Here is a 22,615-nt window from a genome sequence, read left to right as displayed (position 1 = left end):
TTCCCTCTTTGCCCGGTCTCTAAGCCCTAACCCCAACACACACACACGCACTCACATACACGCACTCACGCACGTTTCCTGTCCCTGTGTGACACCCACCCTCTGCCGCACGGCCACGCGGGTCCCCGCGCGGTGCCCTCCTCCCGCCACACTCCTACACACACGCACGCGCGCGCAGGGCCGAGCCGAGGGCAGCTCGCCGACACTTCGCACTCGGAGGCGACCCGCTCCGGTCTCACAGCGCTGATGGCATCTCCAGGCTCTGGCTTCTGGTCCTTCGGGTCTGAAGATGGCTCCGGGGATCCCGAGAACCCCAGCACAGGTAGGGGAACAGGGGCCTGCAGCAGGCGAGCTCGGCGGGTGGACCGGGGTTTGGGGTGCTAGGGAAGACGAAGGAGTTGTTTCCACCTGCAACAGGAAACTTCGGACACTGGGCTCTGCTATCCTTGTAGGTCCCTGATGGCCCAAGAGACCAAAACCCCACAGGCCCTTCTCCCTTGGAAAGACACCCAAAGAATCTCAGACCCTTTTCAGTGAGTCTGGGAGAGCCCTCCAGACACAGAGGCGTCTCCTCCACACGGAATTCCGTGGGCCTGGGGCGCTGCCTCCATCTTGGTGCCTGGACCCTGTGGGGGGATAGAGTGGTTGTGGGGAAACGGGGCATAAGGGAAAAGAGAACTCTTGGTCAGGGAGGAGAGCCTGCAAGGAAAATGGACAGCTTCGTTATCTAGGAAGACTCGTTGGAGGAAGCCAGGAAGGGGAGTTTGTCTGAACCTCTTGGCCCCTGGAAGGCAAATGCAAAGGGCTGGGGTATAGGCTTCTCTCGGAAACAAATGAGCGAGCGTAAGGTCAGGCTGGACCGGACCGCCAGGCTCCTGCGCCCCTCCTGCACCTGTCCTCGGTGCGGAGCCCCGGGCGGCCCCTATCCGTACCCCGGGTTTATTGCGGTTGTTCCCGTAGAACGAAATTTCCCACTTCGTCCGCTGTTGTCTTTCTGCCTCGTTGTCCTCCTACCTGTCTTCCTTGCAGCGAGAGCCTGGTGTCAGGTGGCCCAGAAGTTCACGGGCGGCATCGGAAACAAGCTGTGCGGTGAGTGCCCTGCCCGTGCCGGGGAGGGAGTCGAACACGGCCGGTCAGTCGCCTCTGGGTCCCGCGGGGGCAATGTCACCTTCTCACCTCCGCATCCCCGACAGCGGAGTCGAGGTTTCTTGGCCGGGGTTGGGCAGGGGCGAGGGAGCCGGGACCGGCGGCGGCTCACCAGCGCTCTCGTGATGCTTGCCTAGCCCTGCTCTACGGAGATGCCGAGAAGCCGGCGGAGAGTGGCGGGAGCGAGCCCCCGCGCGCCACCTCCAGGAAGGCCGCCTGCGCTTGTAATCAGAAGCCTTGCAGCTGCCCCAAAGCGGATGTCAACTATGCGTTTCTACACGCAACAGGTAAAGGCGCCTCGTGGGGTCCCCGGGAGCCACTGTCCCTCGCTCTGCCCCACCCACCGGGACCAAAAGGGACTCCGTGACAGGTGCCTGACAGGCGGACCTTACGTGAAGCTTCAGCTGAAAGCGAGAAATGCTGGGCCTATCCCTTCCGACCGAGCCCCAACCCCTGCCTCTGCGTAGAGCTGGGCGCAGGCGTTCCAAGGGGACTCGGGTGCGGATGGAGGAGGTCCCCGCGCGCTGGACCTCGAGGTCGGCTTCCTGGTGGCCACTGAACGGGTGGGACTCGGTTTCCAGTTCAGAATTGCTGAGACTTCCTAGGGCTCTAGATCGCAAGGGTAATTCGTAGCTGTAGTTTCACACGGGCACTATTCTATTCGCGTGAGACCTGCGCGCGGTTTTACTCTCTTGTCTTTACACACCCAGGCACCTAAATGAGCGTGCGCGCGCGCGCACACACACACATACACACACTGACTTAGGAAATAGCGAGCACCGTAATGGGTCAGAGATCCTAACATTGCATGCTCCACTTTGCCCGATTTGCCCAAAGGCATTCCTCAAACATTTCTGATGTGACGTATTTCCATAATCATTTAAGATGATTTACTGAGTTATAACATTTAGGACAGATCCTTGTGAAATAGTTGAATGGAGGCACACTCCTGAAAGAAAGAAAGAAAGAAAGAAAGAAAGAAAGAAAGAAAGAAAGAAAGAAAGAAAGAAAGAAAGAAAGAAAGAAAACAGTACGTTATAGATTGAAATACAAGAATTAATTTGGGGTGGGGGAAAAACAATTTCTCTTTTTCCTGCATCTTTGAAAAATATCTCCCCTTTAAAGAAAATGCTCTGCGTTTCCAGATTTTTTTTTCTTTAGCACAAAATCTCTCAGTCCAAAGAGAAATTGTCGAATCAAGATTTTGCCTGGATATTTTCACAGTAAAATTAAAATGTGGCATTTTGATTCCATTCTTTAGACCTGCTGCCAGCCTGTGATGGAGAAAGGCCCACTTTGGCGTTTCTGCAAGATGTTATGGACATTTTGCTTCAGTATGTTGTGAAAAGTTTCGATAGATCAACCAAAGTGATTGATTTCCATTACCCTAATGAGCTCCTTCAAGAGTATAACTGGGAATTGGCAGACCAACCACAAAATTTGGAGGAAATTTTGATGCATTGCCAAACGACTCTAAAATATGCAATTAAAACAGGTATTGTCCAGTCACAAATAATAAAGCTCCTTTTTCCTTTTAAAATTTTTATTTTTTTATATAAAAATGTTTTCTGTTCTATGGAGTTACTGGTATTTTCAAATTTACAAAGTTATTTTCATCAATTAAAAAAGTCATTAGAATGATATAAAGAAAAGGCACCTTTTACTGTTAATGTTCATGCTTCTTAAGTTGATGATATCAGAAACATTATAACCGTATTAAGTATAAATCATCAGATTTTACATCGCACGTATTTGGCCACAGAGATTAACCCCTGATGTAGAAGCCACTATTTGTCAGCAGAGGCCAGTAGAAGTGACCCAAAATGGAAAAAGAAAGGGAATATGGAAATGAAAGCTCAAAAGGCATGATCCAAACAAAAGCCCAAATACTAGTGTAGTGCTAATTATGTTCATTTCCTTGGCTTAGGAATGGTCAGACATTGGACAAACCATCCTATGTAATCATTGCAACCCAGGGATACTATTTTGGCATTGTCTCAAATAGCCGGGACTTCAGATTTGAACCAGAGGTTTTCTCTATTTTTAAGGAAATGTACACAAAAGAAAACACAATACAAACTAGCTTAACAATTCAACCGTGTTATACATGGATGTGTGTGTTTCATAGCCATTCTGAATATAAAATAAAGGAAATCAGTGGGGGAGGGGAATCAAATACCCTTATTTTTAAAATATATTTTGTATTTATTGCTTTTTGTTTTTCACATTTCACAGTATTCTTCATACTCTATCCATTTTACAGCCCCAGGTGTAACGTTTATTCGGGCACATTCTAAGCTTTCATTTTATCCACACAAAGTCAGCTATTTATCTCCCCAGGTCATGATTACTCCTTCTTTTCCTGCATTGTCTCTAATCATGCTGATGCATGATGGCACTACACTTCATTAAAGTGTGTACTCATTAAAAATAAGTATGAATGAATTTCATGAGGAATAGAATACCTTGTGGTCCTAAATTGATTTGTAGCCTTAAAAAAGATCCACTAGAAATAAAAATGTCACATGAATATCAATTACCATAGAACTTGATCCTTTTATGTTTCAAATCTTTTGGTTAATGAATTATCATATTACTCTAATCAACAACAGGCATTTTAAGAATGACTTTTAGTTACATTTTGCTTTTGTTTTTGCATTCGTTATACCAACAGAGAGGAAAAGTATGCAGAGAAGCCTAGGGAAATCGATCTGCTGCATTATTAGTATCCACTTTTGTGAGGTTATAGATTTAGAACTAGGAACATAGGGAAAGGAATTTACCTTGGTGATTTTGATCACACCCGGTCTGTGGAAAATGAATTTTAAAGGCTTATTAGCTATCATTCTCAATTATGTTCACAGAGAATCCACATGATGAATATACTAGGCATTAAAGATATTCCTCCTCCCAGCTTTTGATGTATCTGTGGGTGCAAACCTGAACAGTGCTTTTAATTCATTTTCGTTTGACCCATTCCCCTAACCTAATACGTAAATATGATCCTAGTAGGTTGCTACCTATTATTTTTAATGCTACCAAACCAAAAGAACCTATAAAAATGTTTTACGTCTTCATCCTTAAAAGCTGGTGATGTCTGACATGTAATTTAAAGAGTTAAGATCATAGGAATTGCAAGACCATGAAAGTCATAGTTCTATCAATGCTTCGTTTAGTGTTAAGAGAAGATGGGGCAATTCAGTTCTTAAATTTTGCCATAATGCTTGTGAAATTGTCAATTGTAGCTCTAATGCATTTCATTTAAAGTCGAGGGGGAAATATGATTAAGTTGGATTTCTCAGCATCAATATCAATATTATTCATAGCATACATAGTCTTCTGATCTTCCCTGTTCCACCCCCAGATAGCATTTCAAAGAATTAACCCCAGTCACCTATTTTTTACTGGCAAGTTTACAGGTTTTTATGCTATAACTGGTATTTGACAACCAGTACTACTTAGGGTCTGTAAAGTAGTTACCATCCCTGTGACAGGCATTGTAGTTAGAGGCTCAGAGCTGCCCGGGGCTGGTTGTTTCAAGAGCGGGCGCATCCTTCCGAGCTCATCTGTTAATCTGCGGGGAGCGGTCCAGAGGCGCCAGCGGCTCTAACCTCACCTTTCCTCCTCGCTGGCTCCCCGGCTGTGGGCTGCGCCTGGCCGCCCATTCCCGGCCCGGTTGGGGCGGCGGCGGCGGCTGGATGCCCAGCTCGGCTGGATGAGGGAGCTGGCAGCCTCCAAGGCAGGTCTCTCACACCCTTTCTCTCCGAGAGCCCTGCCTGGATTCGCTGGCATCCTGGGGACTTGGGGGGGGGGGTTCCCGGGAAGGGAGCAAATAGAATATTTCTGCTGCGTACTTCTGCAGAAATCAAGAGGACATGTGGTTCTAACATGTCACACCATCTCCCTCCATTTTTTCACATCCCTACCAGTGAATGAGAATTTTGAAGTAGGAGAGATTCAGATGCAATGGGAGACCAAGGTTAAAAAAAAAAAAATAGAGAAGGGAGTCAAGCCACTGAAGCCTCAAACTTGTTTCACAGTTTTCCAAAGGCAGTCAGCAGGGCGGATTGGCCTTTTGATATCCTGGAGCCCAACACACACCTTGAAATTTCTCGCAATTTTTATAGCAGAGGTTTTCATGCCAGAGTTTCCAGAGAGTTAAATAGTGTGTGATAATAGACACCAGATTCATCCAGAAAATGCATATGAATTGGGAGACTAGATTAATGGATTGATTTGCTAATCTTTATTAATTTCCTCGCTCTAAAGAAATGGCTTAGGGAAAGAGAAATGAAGAGGCATCAGGAGGGAGTAGCGGCTGTGATTTCAGCTGTGAGCTCTAATGAAATGGGGAGTCAATGAGGCAGAGACAGGGGAGGGCTGCTCCAGACCCAGGCCTTGGCAGCAGCAAAGGGGCTTTCTCACTTTCTGTGGATGCACAAACTGACAGGGCCAGCATCAGAGGGCGTAGTAAAGAGGGGAAAAGGTAGAAGGGCACTGTGCACAGCCACAGGAAGGCAAAAACAATGCCGGAGAATGAGCAAGAACCACACAAATCCCAGTCTCTTTGAAATGTGCCCTTTCCCAGCTCCTATCTTTTCTCCGTGTCTAATTGTCTAGCCACATGCCTGAGGCTGATAAGAGAGCACTCCAGTCCTGGAGATAAGCTCTGTGTTGGCTTTTGTCCTTGCTATCCCCATTGCCTTCCTTTATCTTGTTTTGCCCATGCTGGCCTGAGAGACCGCTATCCACCCCCCACCCCCCCCCCCGGCTTCAGACAGGTGTCCAGTAAGTGGTGGACGCCTTTCTATCAGATGCTATTTCCATAATTGACAATCTTCCAAAATTTTTGCTGCCAAGCAAATCACAGATTTAGAGATAGGCTTTAACAGGGCAAGACAAGGAATGAAATTCTAATGAGATATTTACAATCACATTTTAAGTAATGGCCTCAGGAGAATTTGTATGTCAACTCCTTTAGAGTTTTAGAGAAGTCTAGAAGTTAATTAGATAAGCCTTGCTAATGGGACTCATCAGCCCATTGAGTATATCTTCATGTATCCTGTTGACAAGGCAGTGATGTTGACTGTATCCTGCATTATTTTAAATCACAACTATGAAGGAGTTCTGTTGTTTGTCATCAAATATTTGGACAGAAAAGAATTGACCAGAATTAGATTTGCCCGTGCCCTCTTCAGGCATCATCACCTTTTGAATCCAGGGAAAATCACTCAACAGAGTGTCCTATTTTCTCATTTATGCCTTGCCTTTTGCAACCATCAGTCATTTGTCACTGATGTCATTATGAATGTTGGCATGCCTGGTGGATGTCATGATATGACTGACTGATTCCCCGAACAACTTCAACAACAACAAAAAAAGGATTTTTAGAGGCATGAGTGTACGCAAGATTAGCTTTGGATTACACTCGCATTTTAGTTTGCAAATGTAATGAAAGGATGCTAGGAAATAATATAGGATCCACACTGCAAACCACAGTTGTTATTTTGTTTTATAGGATAATGTTTAAAGGAAGTTTTTTAGAGTGTGTTTTAAGAAATACCAAAATCCAAAATAGTCTCTCTTGTTAGATGAAATGCTCCTTTTTGGTGTGTCTGTTTGCACGCATGCACATGTTGGGTTTCTGAATATGGATTTTCCTATCACTGAAGGATCTTTAAGGTTCTTTAGCTGGAGAAATCACGTGTTTGAGAGGCATTTCTTTTCACTGGACGCAGTCCTGATTCTAGTATTCTATTTTATTCAGGGCATCCCAGATATTTCAATCAGCTTTCCACTGGACTGGATATGGTTGGATTAGCAGCAGACTGGCTGACATCAACAGCAAACACAAACATGTAAGTAGTTAAGAGTGTGTGTGTGTGTGTGTGTGTGTGTGTGTGTTTAATTCAGGATAGTTATTAGTGAGATTTCAGTCTTTATTCTACCTCTCATCTAACTTTTGAATTACATAGACCCTAACATAATGATACAAACTTCAGAAGTATGTGAGTGTTCACTCTAACTTAAAATAGTCCTGATGTAGTCTTCATGCAATCAAAGCTATGTAACATTTTTCAAACACAAAAGGCAACTTTTTTTGGCATTTTGGGTTTATAATTATGTATAATGTGAAAAGGGAATGGGACCAGATGATGTTTTTTAAATAGTATTACTCTGCAATGTTCTTTATTTATTCAATGATAAATGACCCTTGGGCGTTAAGCTCTTAACTTCAGGAATATAGAAAAATGGGCAACCTTTAAGAAGACATTATTTTCTCTCTGCTTAATGCTATAATTAAAACGTGAATGTAGGGCTTGAAAAAAGTTCTATACGATAGTTATAGATGTGGTAATGAGGAAGTATTTCTTTTTTTTTTTTTTTGAGGAAGTATTTCTTTGAGTTACATACACAAAATGTGGCCATTGCTACGTTTCAGGTTCACCTATGAAATTGCTCCAGTATTTGTGCTCTTGGAATATGTCACACTAAAGAAAATGAGAGAAATCATTGGCTGGCCGGGAGGCTCTGGCGATGGGATATTTTCTCCTGGTATATATTTCAACCTTTCTTTGTGTTGTTTCTCCTGATATGCAGTGCTTTATTAAGAACTTGGGAGAGATTAAATATCTAGTCTGTATTTCTGCTTATGTTAAATAGGTTATGTTGATCAAAAGAATAAGTGTGATAATACGTGACCATTGACCATGCTTCCAAGCCAACTACCTCATGCTTGAACAATAGTCATTTGTGTTCAGAAAGAAGATAAACAGCGATAATATTTACCCAATCACAGAAGATGTATGGATCATGGGGAACAAAGGAATAAAGATTCCTCATAAGGGAATTCATTCTCTGAAACTCTTCCCACAATTAGTGAAAAGGTAGCCTCACTTAATAAAGCATTCTCTGTTTCAGGATGCATTATGAGGCAGGTCTATAAAACAAAGCTGATGTACTCTATCTCTTTTGAGTAACAGCCAGAGAAGATGGTTTACACTAATTTCAAGGAGGGCAGAGAGTGACTTGGGAAACCATTTCTTTTTTTTTTTTTAAGATTTTATTTATTTATTCACAAGAGACACAGAGAGATAGGGAGAGGCACAGACACAGGCAGAGGGATAAGCAGGCTCCATGCAAGGAACCCAACGTGGGACCCGATCCCAGGTCTCCAGGACCACACCCTGGGCCGAAGGTGGCATAAACCGCTGAGCCACCTGGGCTGCCCGGGAAACCATTTCTTAAAACCAAAACAGAGGGTGCTGATTTCTTCCAAAGGTTTCTCTTTCCTTCTTTTCTTTATCATGCCATTTGGTCTTTTCCATCCTGCCTTTTATCACCAGCCACTGGATTCTAAGTTCCATTATTTACACCTCTTCCAGCCAAGAGAATCAACCTGACACAAAAAGCCTTGCCCTTGGTTCTGGATCTGTGTGTGACCTTGGTTTGATGCAGAGAAGAAATGGAAGTTAGAAAGGCAGTAGGGAGAGAGAGTCACTGACCCATAGAAAATAAACCTTGTGTGCAGACTGTCACCTAATCAGTGTCAGGAGAGGGTCATCAGAATGGGGCGGGTGCTCAGTATGATGAGACTGACCCTGCTGGGGAGGCCAAAGCCACACCTGCCATTATGTCAGGCCTAACAAAGGCCACATGGAGATGTCCCTGCAGCAAACCTATAGAGACAAGCCAATGATGAGGGAGAGAGAAAAAAAACAGGTTGAAAGAAGAAATTATAAGCAAGCAACAGTGCCCTCGACGATAGGCCTTAAATTAAGCAGCTTTACTGACAAACTCAGATCTGCTATTATATTTTATGTTTTTAAAGATACAACACAATTTTTCAGGTGCTGAAGGAAAACATGTTAGTTAAATGGAAGGGAAAATTAGCCTTCTTTTTCATTAAACACCAGCTGTGATGAATTTAAAGCTAGCCTTTATTTTGTAGGGATCTTAGTTTTACTTTGGAAAACCATTCCCTGTTGAGGGAATTTTGTCATCATTGCCCGGAACTGATGCTCTTAAGGTATTTTTCATGAGGAATTAGGTGGTGTTCAGAGATCAACATCACTTCTACCTCTATTCTTCTTCCCCTTACAAGGTTGGCTATGTGATTGAGCATCCTGGGCTCTCTTTTAATGGTTCCCAGGAGTGGGAAGAGAACAGCTGCTCCTGTTGACCCTGAAAACTTGGCTAAGGGGGGTTGGGCCAGGCCTAATTTAGCTGATCTTGGAACCCAATTAGCCCAGAAAATATACACCCACAGGAAGAATCCTCTTTGGCTGTTCTCTGCTGAGCCAGGTATGGACACTCTCATCAATGACAGAACATGATCGGGTAGAAAGACTTTCCTTGGATCCTAAAGAGGCTCTCACGCCAAGATGGAAGCCCCAGGTATCATGCTAAATAATGTAGACATTGCAAAGTGGGGTGGGGACAGAAGAAAAAGCCTGTTTCTGCTCTGCTTTCTATAAGGCATTATAGAGGAGAGATTATAGCATCTTCACTTGCTAGGGGATATCTTTCTAGGTAGTATCCAGCCTTATTCCTGGGGTATAGGGCCTTACCATTTAAGGAGTGGGGATAGGGGAAAACACACATCTTATGTGCTTCAGACCTGAAAGCCTTATTCCCTGGGACTAAACACAGAGAGTTAGGGTGTGTGACTAGACTATGTAGCTCAGCTTGGTTTACCTTACACCTCCATCTATACCATCCAGAGGCTTCATGCTTCATGGAAAGTTCTCTGGGACTTCTAGAAGAAATCTGTTTCTGTGATGTCACCTATGCCTGGGAGCCAAAAAGAACTGGAATATTCCTCACTGCTCAGCAAGTCATGAAGGACCAAAGGAGAAGAAAGGGACTTCTTGGCTTAGTTCCAAACCTTTGTCTATCTAACAGGATTTTCCTGATGCTTCAGAGCTTCTTTTTGCATCCTTTCTCTGGAAGATGCATTTGTCCTCCCACCTGGGTTGCACAAAGCAGTCTGCTCTGTCTAGTGGCCTAGAATCCTCTTCATCTCTCTCAGGGCTATTTGGTCTTTAGACAGAGAATAATTGAGTGGTAAAATGAGGAGTGGCAGGACAGAGCTGGAAGCTTCTTGAGTAACTGTGCTATGTGACACACTTCCTTTGTGTTCATTTCCTCCTTTTTCTCCTGGCCTCGTTTCTCTCCAGCCTCTCTTACAAGAACAACTAGGGCAGTGCTTCTCCTTGGGAGGGAGTGGGCGCTGTTGTATCCCCTGAAGGGACATTTGGCGATGAATGGAGAAGTTCTTGATTGTCGCAACTTGGTGGGGGGTAGGGCATGTAGTACTACTGGCATCTGGTGGATAACAGTCAGGGATGCTGCTAAACACCCTACTGTACACAGGACAACCCTCTCCATAAGGAGCTATCCAGCCCCAAATACCATTAAGTGCCAAGGTAGAAAAACCACACGCTAGAGTGAAAGTTCTTTTAAAAGCTAGTCTCTTGCCTGGCAGCATCCTACACCCTCAGCCTTTTAGACTAGGGGTCTGCTCAGAGCAGGCTTGACCTGGATTCTGCTTACCCCATGTCTCTGGGATTCAGAAGAGGTAGAAACTGCCCTTATTCTGCCTGATGACAGAGCCAGGACCTGGATACGGGCTGCTCTGTGTCAGGCTGCATCCTTGCTCATGAGGCAAAAGTTGTGGCCCACATGAGCCATTCAGCCTGGTGGAAAGAGGCCTCTGCTCCTCAGCCACCCAAAGGGAAAGGAACTCAAAGCACTCACATCATGAGAGAGCCCAGTGTGTCCCTATGGGGAAAGGATAGTGCATTCACTCTGCCACATGATGTCACAGCTTCCATGCCAGCATATCCATTTGTATGCACAACAATCTGTCTTCTTGCATAGCAAAAATCCTAACCTTTCCAACAATCTTGGGGAAAAGCTCACTTTTCTTTGCTTGTCAAATGAGACCTTACTTATGAGATATAAATATTGTGGTACTAAATCCTTGACAATCTTAGAATGACATAGGAAAAGCAATTCAATGCAAAATACTTGATAATAATATTTTCATAAATTAATATTAACATAACTACACTTGCTAATGTAGCTTAATGACTTAAAATTCCCTTAGTTGTGTGTTTTCCTATCATTATGAAATAAGATTTTGGGGACACCTGGGTGGCTCAGTGGTTGAGCATCTGCCTTTCACTCGGGGCATGATCCTGGGGCCGCAGGATTGAGTCCCATATCAGGCTCCCTGCAAGGAGCCCTCTTCTCCCTCTGCCTATGCCTCGGTCTCTCTCTCTCTGTGTCTCTCATGAATAAATAAATCTTTAAAAAAGAAAGAAAGAAGATTTTGTTTAGCTGTTAAAATTATATTTCTATGATGTCTTTGAGAGGAAAGAACTATTCTCAGGAAAATTCATAAATGAGTATGATGAAATGGGCTTGGATGTTTATCCTCATTCTATAAGAATTGTGGATTAACAGTCCACACCAGTAACTACCACTGATTTGTCTTAGTGCAAGTGCAAGGCATTGCCTGCATTGAAATGAAAAGAAATGTGTTCTTCATCAGGATAAAAGTGGGATTTCCATAGGCCTAATGAAGAATGACCACACTCACAAGGTGAGAAGGAAGACAATTTCTTAGTTCTTAAGAACTTCTTCAAAGGACTCCCAGCAAGAGCAGAATTAATTGCAGTTCTGCTTAGTTGACAGATTTGGGATGTGGAGCGGTAGCATGTGTCCTATGGTCGCACCCAATGCGCCTTTCTCTTAGACTCTCTTAGCCTGAGGACTCAGTCTGAGTTTGAGGATTCAGTTCAAAGGATAACCAATAAAGACAGCCTTCTCCTGTGTCTGAGGAGGATTCTAGGTCAATGGGAATAAAGGATGTTGCTTGCATGTGAAATTATGTCGATAATGACTAGAAAAGGTAACTGTGTGTTGTTATTTTAGGTGGCGCTATTTCTAACATGTATGCCATGCTGATCGCACGCTTTAAGATGTTCCCAGAAGTCAAGGAGAAAGGAATGGCTGCGGTTCCCAGGCTCATTGCCTTCACATCTGAGCATGTATGTATTTCTGTTCTTCCCAAGTTTAAGATTATAGTAAAGCACAAGTTGAAGGAATCATATTTGCAAATGCTTTATCCTCAGAGGGTAGATACTTCTTGGGAGAGAATGAGGGGGAGAGAACAGCTGAGTGGTACAATGGAGTGAACCCCTTTCTCTCTGGAATTTAGGAAAACCTTCAAAGAGAAAGCAGAATGTTTTACTTCTAATTCTTACACTTCACTTTTATGTATTAATGTTAGGTGTTGGGGGAAGGAGGAGACGTAGGGCCAGAGTGACTATGAACTCATTAGGACAATTGATGCTGTGCCTACGTAACTCAAAACTCTGGAATATCCTACTGATACAATCCCTTCTGTATGAAAATTCTGATCAAATATCCTATCCTAATGGTGCCTTGAGCCATTTGAGGCTTATCTTTGGCGGACTTAACCAGAGGTCTTATCACTGTAGAGAAATGGCCTAGAGGTCATATCTGTCATAGCTGATCTTTGGGTCAGTTCTGTCTCAGCCAATCACAGGTTCTGGCATCCTTCTGGGCTGCTCTCTGGGTGGGACGCTGAGAGCTGGGCCTTCCTAGCTGAACACCACAGCATAGTGTTTCGTATTCTTTTCATCGCTTTCCAGGAGCTAATGCCATTCCAATGCCATGACAGCATTTCCAATGCTACTACCAAGGACACATTTAAAAAAGCAGCACAGCCTGTTCACATCAATTAAACTAAACAGCTTCAGTCTGCTAGGCCTCCAGCTTTCTCTCCTGTGCAGGGAGAGAGCCACACACAAGCTCGAACCCACATTGCAGCTGTTTGAGCAGCATCGTGGTTCTAAATTCTCCCACCACACAGGTTCTGCAGTAAACCCAAGGCTGTTCTTGACCAGTGTTCCTAAGTATTATCTGCTGTGGAATTCCTAAGATTTTTTTCTTCACAGTCTCTGCCTCAAAGTAGCCTAGGGTCTGGGAAACAGTTGCCTCAAAGAAGATCAAGAAGTCATTTGATGGTGGGGGAAAGAGGAGATGGGAGGCCTATAGGGGAATGAAGGGCTCCTATAAAGAGACATGCATGGGGAGAGGCAGGGTATTAGAGCGGGAGTCAAGGCACATCTCCTATGGGACTTTTCTTTTTCTGTTTTAAATGGTGTGTGTGGTGTGGTGTGGTGTGTGTGTGTGTGTGTGTGTGTGTGTTCATAACAAGGAAACAAAGGGCGAGTACAGACTGGAAGCCAGTGAATACAGTTCACAGCTGTAGCAGTAGCCATGGAATCAAAGGAAACTAGTGATTTATGGTAACAGAAGATCCTCAGCATCCTGTTTTTAATCATGTTTTACCATTTTTCTTTTCTTTTTGGTTTGGGTTTTTTTTTTCTCTCCTTTTTTTTTTTTTTTTTTTGCCTGTCTTCAACTTATAGAGGTCAAATTTAGCAGACAAGTGCACAGCCTGAAATTACCTGGTGTTTTCACTTCCCTATTGCTACTAGAAAAAATCACCACAAACTTAATGGATTAAACCAAAATAAATGTATTGTCTGATAATTCTGGAGGTCAGAAATCTACAATCGGTCAGGCAAAGCTGTATTCCTTCTGGAGATGGAGGGGAGAATCCATATTCTTGCCTTTTCTAGTGTCTAAAGGCCACCTGACTTTTTTGGTTCATGGTCCCTTCTTCCAACTTCAAAACCAGTAGTAGAACATCTTCAAATCTCTCTTTCTCATTTTCTGTCTCATTCTCTCTCTCTCTCTCTCTCTCTCTCTCTCTCTCTCTCTCTCTCTCTTTCTCTCTCTCTCTCTCTCCCTCCCTCCCTCCCCCCTCCCTCCCTCTCTCCCTTTCTGACCTCTGCTTCTGTCACTACATCTCCCTCTTTGGCTCTAACTCTCTTCTCTACCTCTTTCCCGTATAAGGACCCTTGTGATGACATTGGGTCCACCCAGATAACCCAAGACAACCTCCCATCTCAAGACTCTTAGTTTAATCACATCTGCAAAGTCCCTTTTGCCATGTAAGGTGATATTCTTAGGTTTCAAGGATTCAGGTGTGGATGTCTTTGCAGGAAGGGCATTATTCAACCTGTTAAGCCTAATACCCATCGTGAGATAATTTTCATTTCTTAGCTTCTCCAAGGATAGAAAACCACGATATATTTTTTTCCAATTACTCTCTCCTTAATACTCCTAAATAGTTAAATATTACTCTATTCTCAATCTCAAAAAGTCCAGATGATCTTAAATTGATCACCTTCTTCTTTTGACTTCCATGCTGTTTGCACAACCAGGTCAATCAACCAGAAAGCTGCCCTATGCTCTCTGGTTTCTTCATGAATTTATTGGCTCAAGCTTCATGGAAATTGACTTAATCTTCCCCATAAAGCCCAGGTCATGTGGTCTGGGAATAATTTTGCTATGCCTTCTTTTCTTGATATAGCAAACTTAGAGTCTAATTTTGACTTCTAAGTGAAAGAAAGGTGACTCAGCTCTATGACAACACTTCGATTCTTCTTCCTCCTTCTTACATCTCTATCCATGCACATAATTATGAAAGAACATTTGAATTATGAACTTTTCCTAAACTACCAGTTGGTTCTAACTCTATCCTTATTTTTTGACAGATGAACTCTTTTTTAAAAAATATTTAATTTATTCATGAGAGACACAGAGGGAGAGAGAGAGAGAGAGAGAGAGAGTCAGAGACACAGGCAGAGGGAGAAGCAGGCTCCATGCAAGGAGCCCGACATGGACTCAATCCCAGGTCTCCAGGATCACACCCCAGGCCGAAGGCGGAGCTAAACCGCTGAGGCACTGGGGCTGCCCTGAACTCTTTTTCTAATGTATAATACCTGATACCTGAAAAGCCTTTGACTGTTTCCAACATATTTCCAATATACATTCGCTTATTTTATTTTCATGACATTCTTGTGCAATGGGCAGAGCAGAGATTATCAACATTATTTTAAATGAAGAGGCTGCAGGTAGAGCCAGGATTAAATGGGTTTCCTGACTCCCAGGCCAGTGAGGTCCCTGCCCTGACTACCAGTGTAGAAAACAGATCAAAAGATTCAGCAACATTTTGTACACCAGAGCTCATAAATTAATTTAACATTTTGTACCTCCCCAAGTAAAATTTCTACCAAGATCTTTTTTCTTAATGTGAATATGAAGCTAAAAAAAATTTCCTTATTATCTCATAGGGCTGGCTGGAGGGGACTTTTAGAGCTCATTTAAAGTACTCCTATGTCTCATTGAACACTTGATCCAAACCATTCTGGACAGTTGAGCCCTTAAAAGTAGCCCTGCCCATGAAGCTTTGGGTTAAGAGGTAACATGACCCCCACTTCTAGTTAATTCTGGGCTCTAGACCCCGGGGCCATTCCATTCCATTCATCATTTAGTGTAGTTCCTTCCAGTTTCAGGCCAGGCCATATATTCTCTTGGTCTTTTCAAGTTTTACAATCACCTTATCTCCACCAGCCCCATAAACAGATCTCCACAAGCTCGAGAAGGATTACCAAGTCCTGTCTCAAATGCCTTTTCTCCAGGCCCAACAATTTCCATCTTTGTATGGAGGTTTCTTTCTGAGTCCCTTGACCTGCAGGGAGAAACAGTAGTGGAAGAGCTGCTTTGTGGATCCAGTGGAGAGAGGAAAAGCCAAAGGCTATGGTAGAAACTGCTTCAAGCATTGACTCTCCCAACATTCCTTGAGAGTTTCTAAGGCCTGGGACTTGATAATCAAATGAGATCCTTATAAAACACTTACTTCAGCTCTGGGAGATAGGAAATTCTACAAAAATATTAGGTAACTTAAAAAAAAAAAAAAAACCACAACCTTATTTTTGGATGAGGAACCCAAGTCCCAGCCATGGGAAATGCTTTGCCCAGGATTTCTAGCCAGTCAGTGGCAGATTCAGATCTCAGTTTCCTGACAATCCCAACGCTGCTTTCAACTACTGAGTTGGAAGACCTCTACAACCACTCTACCTGGCTGCTCTAAATTCACTTGTAGCATCCCTTCTCAAATCCTATTTTACCCATGTTGGTTATTCTAGTGCTAATATAATTTCCTGATCTATTAAACTAAGTAAAGTTATTATCTTTCCTTCTAGTCTGAGCACTGAGTTTAAAACTTGACATGTGTAGAGCCATAGGAATGGAAATGACATTTAGAAGCTCTCTTCCAGCATCCAGCTAGAAACATCACACATTGAAGAAGAGAAGCATCATTTTTTGTTTTCTTAATGACCTTCACCATCTCTTTCTGTTGCATCCTACCAAGCTACTCATCTCTTTTCTGGCCACCAACCCAGAAAAGAACTTTCCCTTGTTGATAAGGAGGGCAAGCTATTAAAACTTTCTCTTGTTCAAATCCAATTCTTTTCTTGAAATTTTGAGCAAGACTGAATTAAACAAATAGTATTGCTATGAAGAACATTAGAAGAAGTAAATATATCACTGAGTTGAAACAATAGATAGCATTTAAGCTCTGAGTAAAGAGTTCCAAGATTCTTTTCCTCCACAATATGGAATTACAAAAATCTCAGAATTTGGGGGGGGGGGGGATCTTAAAGATTGTTTGGCTTAATTCTTGCTTTTTTGCTGGAATCCCATCACTGTCACCAAAACTTTAGGAATAGAAAATCTTGGCAGAACTTAATCTGTTGAGTTTAAGGTTCTTTCCTGGAAGTAGGTTTAGGGGGAAGTTAAGACTTTAGCTCAGTAATTCATATCTCTACCTCTGAATCCTTTGAAAGCCCAAACAAGCTTCATTTCAAATTCCTCTTATTTCCTCATATGCAACAAGCTGTTCCAGAAATTGTGTCAGTGAAATGGCATAATTACCTCTAGGAAACATGTTCTTCATAATCAGAACAGGTAGCACACTCTTTTAGGCAAATGAGGACAATTTACTCCATTCTTTACAGCCAGTAAAGTCACCCATGTTCTGCCGAGGCCCCTTATGGCCTCAGCCCACTTACGTGGGGAGATGATTCTCATAATTGTTTAGAAAGATAACAGCACTCTATGAGAGGCTTCAATTCCAAAAACAGACGTCCTTACGTTTATTAAAAAAAAAAAAAAAAAAAAAACTAACAGTGACCCAGGCAGCTTGGAAGAAGACAGCTCTCCTGTAATGCTCTCCATTAGTCAGAAACTTAGCCTGACAGAACTTTGGTAAGTGAAATTGTGAGAAAAATGCAGTTTCCCTTTGGCCTCCACATTCTTGCCTCTGGTTCATTTTAGGGCTCTCATCGCCCCTGGTGTTATTTTCTCCTCCTGCTGCTCCATCCCATCAAGACCTACTCTCAGGAAAGAGCCTGAAAGCCCTGTAAATGATTGGTAAAGCCTAAGAGTTGCCTCTCTTGGGGGTATTTCCATTGCAATAGGAGACAAAGGCATGAGGCAGTAAGGCAAGTGCAACCATGTGCAAGTGCAAGCCAGTGGGATGTTCTCCTCATACCTTCATTCACTCAGTGCACCCTGCACCAGGCCTTGCCTCACGCACTGTGGAGACAGCAGAGAACTGAACGGATCCAGTGCCTGCTCTCAAAAGGCAGATATTGTACTGTAGGACAGGGAGAGGACTGGGGTCTGGAGGGGACAGTCCCTCGTCTCAGAACCGCTGAGACCACACTGAGTGATCTCTGACACTGAATTCATGCTGACGTTCACATTTGTCACCAGATGTCATCCTTGGATCTCTTTTCATGTCAGCTTCATCTTGGGACACACCATTCCTTTAGCTCTTACTGAGGGCACAAGCTCACAATGGGTGACTTTAAACTGTAGAGCTGTGAGTAATGAGGTAGCAGCTTCCCAGAAATACCTTGTGTGTAGATCCATATCACATCACATGGAGTCTCGAAGACCATGGTTTTGTGATTCCCCCCACACATCCTCCAATCATTAGAATTAGAAATAAGTGAAGTGCTCTCACAGAGTAGCAGCTTCTTTGTAAATCAGATGCTTTAGAAAGCAGAATGCTCTTTTAAGGCCACTTCATGAAGGACAGGGACTACTGGTGTGTCTAAGGCAGAAAAATCTATCATTTTCCACAAATCTCAGGATGTATAGGGAGCAAACCAGTGGACATGTGGGAGAAGTGTGGAGGAGGAGGACAAGGGGAAGCCTGTTGGTCCTATAATCACTGAGTGGGGAAGGGTGTCCAATGCATGGGGAAGGGTCAAAGAAGCAGATTTCAGCTCCTTTATAGACTGAGCTTTACAATCTGTTTGTGGAGGTCCTGATGTGCAAGGGACCCACACTGACCTCTGTTCTGTGTCTCCACACACACTTCATTCACTCCATTCACAAAGGAGCAAGTTCAAGGACAATTGACAGATCTTAGGGCTAGAAGATAGAGCAACTCACATAATGTTGGAAGAGTTAAGAGTTGAGATTTCCAATATAGTGTGTCCTTTTTCTTTCTTCATTTGAAGCTATGAGTTGCTTCTTCCCCAAAGCAGCAGAACTGGCTAGAAGGACCTATGGCTGCTTCCTGCTTGGAAAGAACCCCATCCTGGGCATTTTGGGGTGGGTGCTTTGAAGATCTCAGGACATGCTTTTAGAATGAGCCATAGATTAGAGGTGTTGGGGTCTATTTAGCCCACCATTGTCTGGCTCCAGTTACCAAAGCTACACCTCAATATTGTAATTTGTGGCCAGAGATTTATAGCAATAGAGTGGACAGTTTTCTGGATTTGTTCTCCAAGCATATGGTCAAGTTCAAAAAATATTTGCTAATAATAAATATTTGCTAAGCCAACTGACAACAAAGTCCTTCTCCTCATGCAACCTATTTTCTAGTAGGGGACATCAACAATAGTCAACAAATAAATAAACAGTCAACAAATAAATATTTACTCTAGTGTCATATGCTGATGAAAGACCTGGACAATGGTGGGCTGTTTCACAAGAAGGATATAAAAGTTCTCTGTAGAAGTGATATAGAGCAGAGACCTACATCAAATAAGGCAGGGAGCCATATAAGTATCTGAGGGAAGGATTTTCCCAAGAAATGGAAGAGTGAATACAAAGGCTGAGAGGGAAGAACAAGGTCAACAAACTCAACAGCCAGTGCCATCAGAGCAAGAGATGGAGGCAGGAGATGAAGTAGGGGAGGTGGGGGGGGGGGTCAGAGGCTGAGGGCTGTTTTAATCATCTTTGTGTCCCCCAGGCTTATCAGAGGCTTTCCCTGCAGCCCTGCCTTCAATAAAGTAGTTGAATCTGATTCTCAGTTAAGTATCTGGATGTGATCAACAATGGCTTGAAATAGTTAATGCAGCTTCCCAAATTGCTTATCTAAATTGCCATAGAGGAAGAGAAACCAGCACCTCAAGAGACTGAAGTGGTTTGTCTCAGAGCTTTCACCCATTCTCCTTATCCTCCAACCATCTCTGAAGACAGGAAAGATTTATTGTCCCCATTACAGAAGGAAGGAGCTGATGCGCACCCCAGTCATAGGGCTTGATGGAATGAAGGAGTACATGCCCCTACCTCAGCCTCTGGGCTCTCATACATTCTTCCTCTGGATAATCTCATCCTACTCAAGCCCAGAAAGCCTGCCTATTTTTCAATTATAATTATTTTATAACTCTAAAACCCCATGGTTATTTGCACATGTTTTAAATGTCAGCTGAATCATGTAGCCCATACCTAGGTGACTTAGGATATTTTTTAGAAGATAGAGAAATTAATCTTCCATCAATCTTGAATTTTTTGTTTAGTAAAAAATCAAAACCAGATGAATTTTAACATCTATTAGCCAAATAGAAATATGATTTAGTTCTAAATAAGCACTAGATTCTATCAAATCTATTATTTTTTCAAAATCAGGGTGGAGGAGGTAGGGGGAATGTTCATTAACTCATTCCCCAGCCATTCTACTGATGAATAATCATTACAAAAGCCTTGATGATTTGGGGACACATCTGAATCCCTGGAATTTTCCATTTTTGTTCATAGCTTTACCTTCTGAAGCCACTCCAAGCCATCTATCCCTTTTTTCTCACCCTGACCCAGCCCTTCAGATATGAAGGCGACTGGTGCCACATGTCCCTGTTGTCCTCTGCTCATGAACAAGCATCCTCTGGAAAACCAGATGCCTGGTTTCCAGACTCCTCAGCTTCCAGCAAGCTGCTCTGCTGTGGTTCATCAACAAGTAGTTCCATTAAACACAGTGCCAGGGATTAAAAATGATTCCCCATGTGCTGTCTATGTGCTATTTAAGTTGTTTGCACTGTTTCTTCCTCATTAGGTAGTGTCTTTTCTTTTGCTCTCAGGCTCTTTGCTCTCCATGGTCCCTTGCTATTTGTGGATAACATCTAATGATTTCCCTGCTCCTTTCCCAAAAATGTAAACAGGCTCAGTGTTGGGTTGCTAATCTTCTTTCTCATGCCTCATATCACCTTCATTCTCCATCTTGAGGCTTTCTTTTTGGGCATGTGTTTGTCTTTAAGTGTGTGGCATTTGCTACAGTGATCAATTATCCTGGATAATTGCTCCTCATTTGAGAATCACTATTCTTTCTCATTAAAGACCAGACAAGACCACGTCCTCTCATTGACCAGGTGCACCAGATCTCTTATTTAGCCCCAATTGGCATTTGGCAGCTTAGTACTGTCAAAGGTTTGAAAAAATAAGAACAAAAACGCAAGTAAAAACCAAGGAATCGCTGAAGTTAGTGAAGGTTTATTGAACATACACCAAGAGCCTTTTGCAAGTCAGGAGCACTCAAACCAAAACACAGCACAAGGCTCTGAGAATACTGTCATAAAGCACTTTATATTGCGTGGAGGCAGTAACTGTTTATTTTTCACAGTGATTGGTAACAATATCAGAATTTTCTTAAATGAAAGAGACCTGGTTAATGGTTACTCCTATCAGTTTTGGGGGAAGAATTTAAGTTTTGGTTCTGATATTCAGAGGCATAAGCAAGATGTGACCCAGGTCGTTAGCTTCATTTGTCATGTAAAATAAGCTAAATTAAGCTTTGCTTGTATGACAAAACTGGTTTTTGTCTGGCTCAGGAAATTTTCAAGTCGGGTCTCCGTGTGTGTTTGATTTTAACAGTGCTTAGGAGCGCATTCACCAAGGGGCCTAATTTGAGAAGCTTGTGCTGCTTGCTCAGTGAGCAACTGGCTCCTCTGTTCTGTGCCCTCCCTGCAGTCACAGCCTGCTGTTTTCTCCTGAGCTCCTTCTTCAGGGGAACCACTGAGCACGCAGTGGCTTTTTTTGTTGTTGTTGTGGGGGGAGTCATGCAGCTTTAACACCCAGTTAAGCTTCCCACCCTGGTTCCCAGGTATTTTGGTAACAGTTGTCTACTTTGTCTTTCTTAGGTTGTAAAGTGAGGTCCATGGCTCCTCCTCATTACTTCTTGGCTACATTGGGCCTTAGAAACCTCTCTATTCAGGGCCTCATGTGTTGGTTTACATTATTTGCTACAGTTATAAATGCTATTTCTTCTTGCTTCTCAGACATGCCCCCTAAAAATACACGTTAGTAGTTCCTTTGCTGCAGACTTAAGAATTCAGATGAGTCAAAAGTGGGCATTCAGGGAGTGTACACTCTGGGACGCTAACTTAAAATTCCAGTCAGCAGTCCTTTGGAGATGTAATTGAGGAAGCAGCCCCCCTTTTGGACAGCTTAATGATCTGTAGTTAATAGTAAGGGGCTGCTGGGCAGATGCCATACAGCTGGGCTTACGTTAGCCTCTCTCAGCTCTCCAAATTGCTCCATGATTATAGCCATTGAGACTCTCAATCCTTCCCCCATCAGTAACCAAAAGCACAAACAAAGATCTGGCGGTGGCTGGACAGTGTGGCCTCTCTGCACACCGTCCTGCCCCAGCCAGTGACTGATGTCTTTTCCTTGGGCCTGCCTCAGGCTGAGGAGTTGCCGGCACCAGAACTAGCTCCCCAATAAGTCTGGGATGAAGAGTCCTGGATTTAAGGCCAACTTCTTCTCTTGCTTGAGTGCACACGATTTCACTAAATTTGACAGAGACTGAATGTAATCTTTTGGTAGAAAAATAGAAGCCTGGAAGCGGTACAGTACATAGTTCCCAGAGGCAGTTGGCTTGCTTTTATGCCTTATACATAAAATTGACTTGGATTACTGTGTATCGGGGTAGCAGGTCCACTTACAAGTTCCAGGGTTTTGTTATCTTCATTCAGAAACTTAAGTAAATTCAACAACCACCACCACAAAACAACCCCTTCAAAAATGGCCAAAGGACTCATGTAGACATCTCTTTAAAGATGATATACAAAGAGCTGATAAGCACATAAGGAGATACTCAACATAACTAATCATTAGAGAAATACAAATTGAAACCATAATAAGGTATCACTCCACAACCATTGGAATGACTAATATCAGGAAAAAAAAAACAGAAAATAACTATTGACAAGGTTGTGGAGAAATT

At 43.1% G+C, this 22,615-nt stretch overlaps 1 protein-coding gene across 1 annotated transcript in view; it reads left to right on the top strand.

Annotated features, from left to right (window-relative positions):
* Nucleotides 1-246: 246 nt before the first annotated feature.
* Nucleotides 247-22,615, top strand: part of GAD2 (glutamate decarboxylase 2) — an 86,041-nt gene continuing 63,672 nt past the window's right edge. Inside the window, exons 1-7 of the mRNA XM_055331063.1 lie at nucleotides 247-322; nucleotides 1,030-1,089; nucleotides 1,284-1,433; nucleotides 2,408-2,641; nucleotides 6,914-7,004; nucleotides 7,589-7,701; nucleotides 12,088-12,203. Coding sequence (XP_055187038.1) covers nucleotides 247-322; nucleotides 1,030-1,089; nucleotides 1,284-1,433; nucleotides 2,408-2,641; nucleotides 6,914-7,004; nucleotides 7,589-7,701; nucleotides 12,088-12,203 — 840 coding nt within the window. The remainder of the gene's footprint in view (nucleotides 323-1,029; nucleotides 1,090-1,283; nucleotides 1,434-2,407; nucleotides 2,642-6,913; nucleotides 7,005-7,588; nucleotides 7,702-12,087; nucleotides 12,204-22,615) is intronic.

This window comes from Nyctereutes procyonoides, unplaced genomic scaffold, assembly GCF_905146905.1.
Source record: "Nyctereutes procyonoides isolate TBG_1078 unplaced genomic scaffold, NYPRO_anot_genome, whole genome shotgun sequence".
Classification (NCBI taxonomy): Eukaryota; Metazoa; Chordata; class Mammalia; order Carnivora; family Canidae; genus Nyctereutes; species Nyctereutes procyonoides.
The sequence above is the reverse complement of the archived record's forward strand: the minus strand, read 5'-3'. Positions and strand labels throughout refer to the sequence as shown.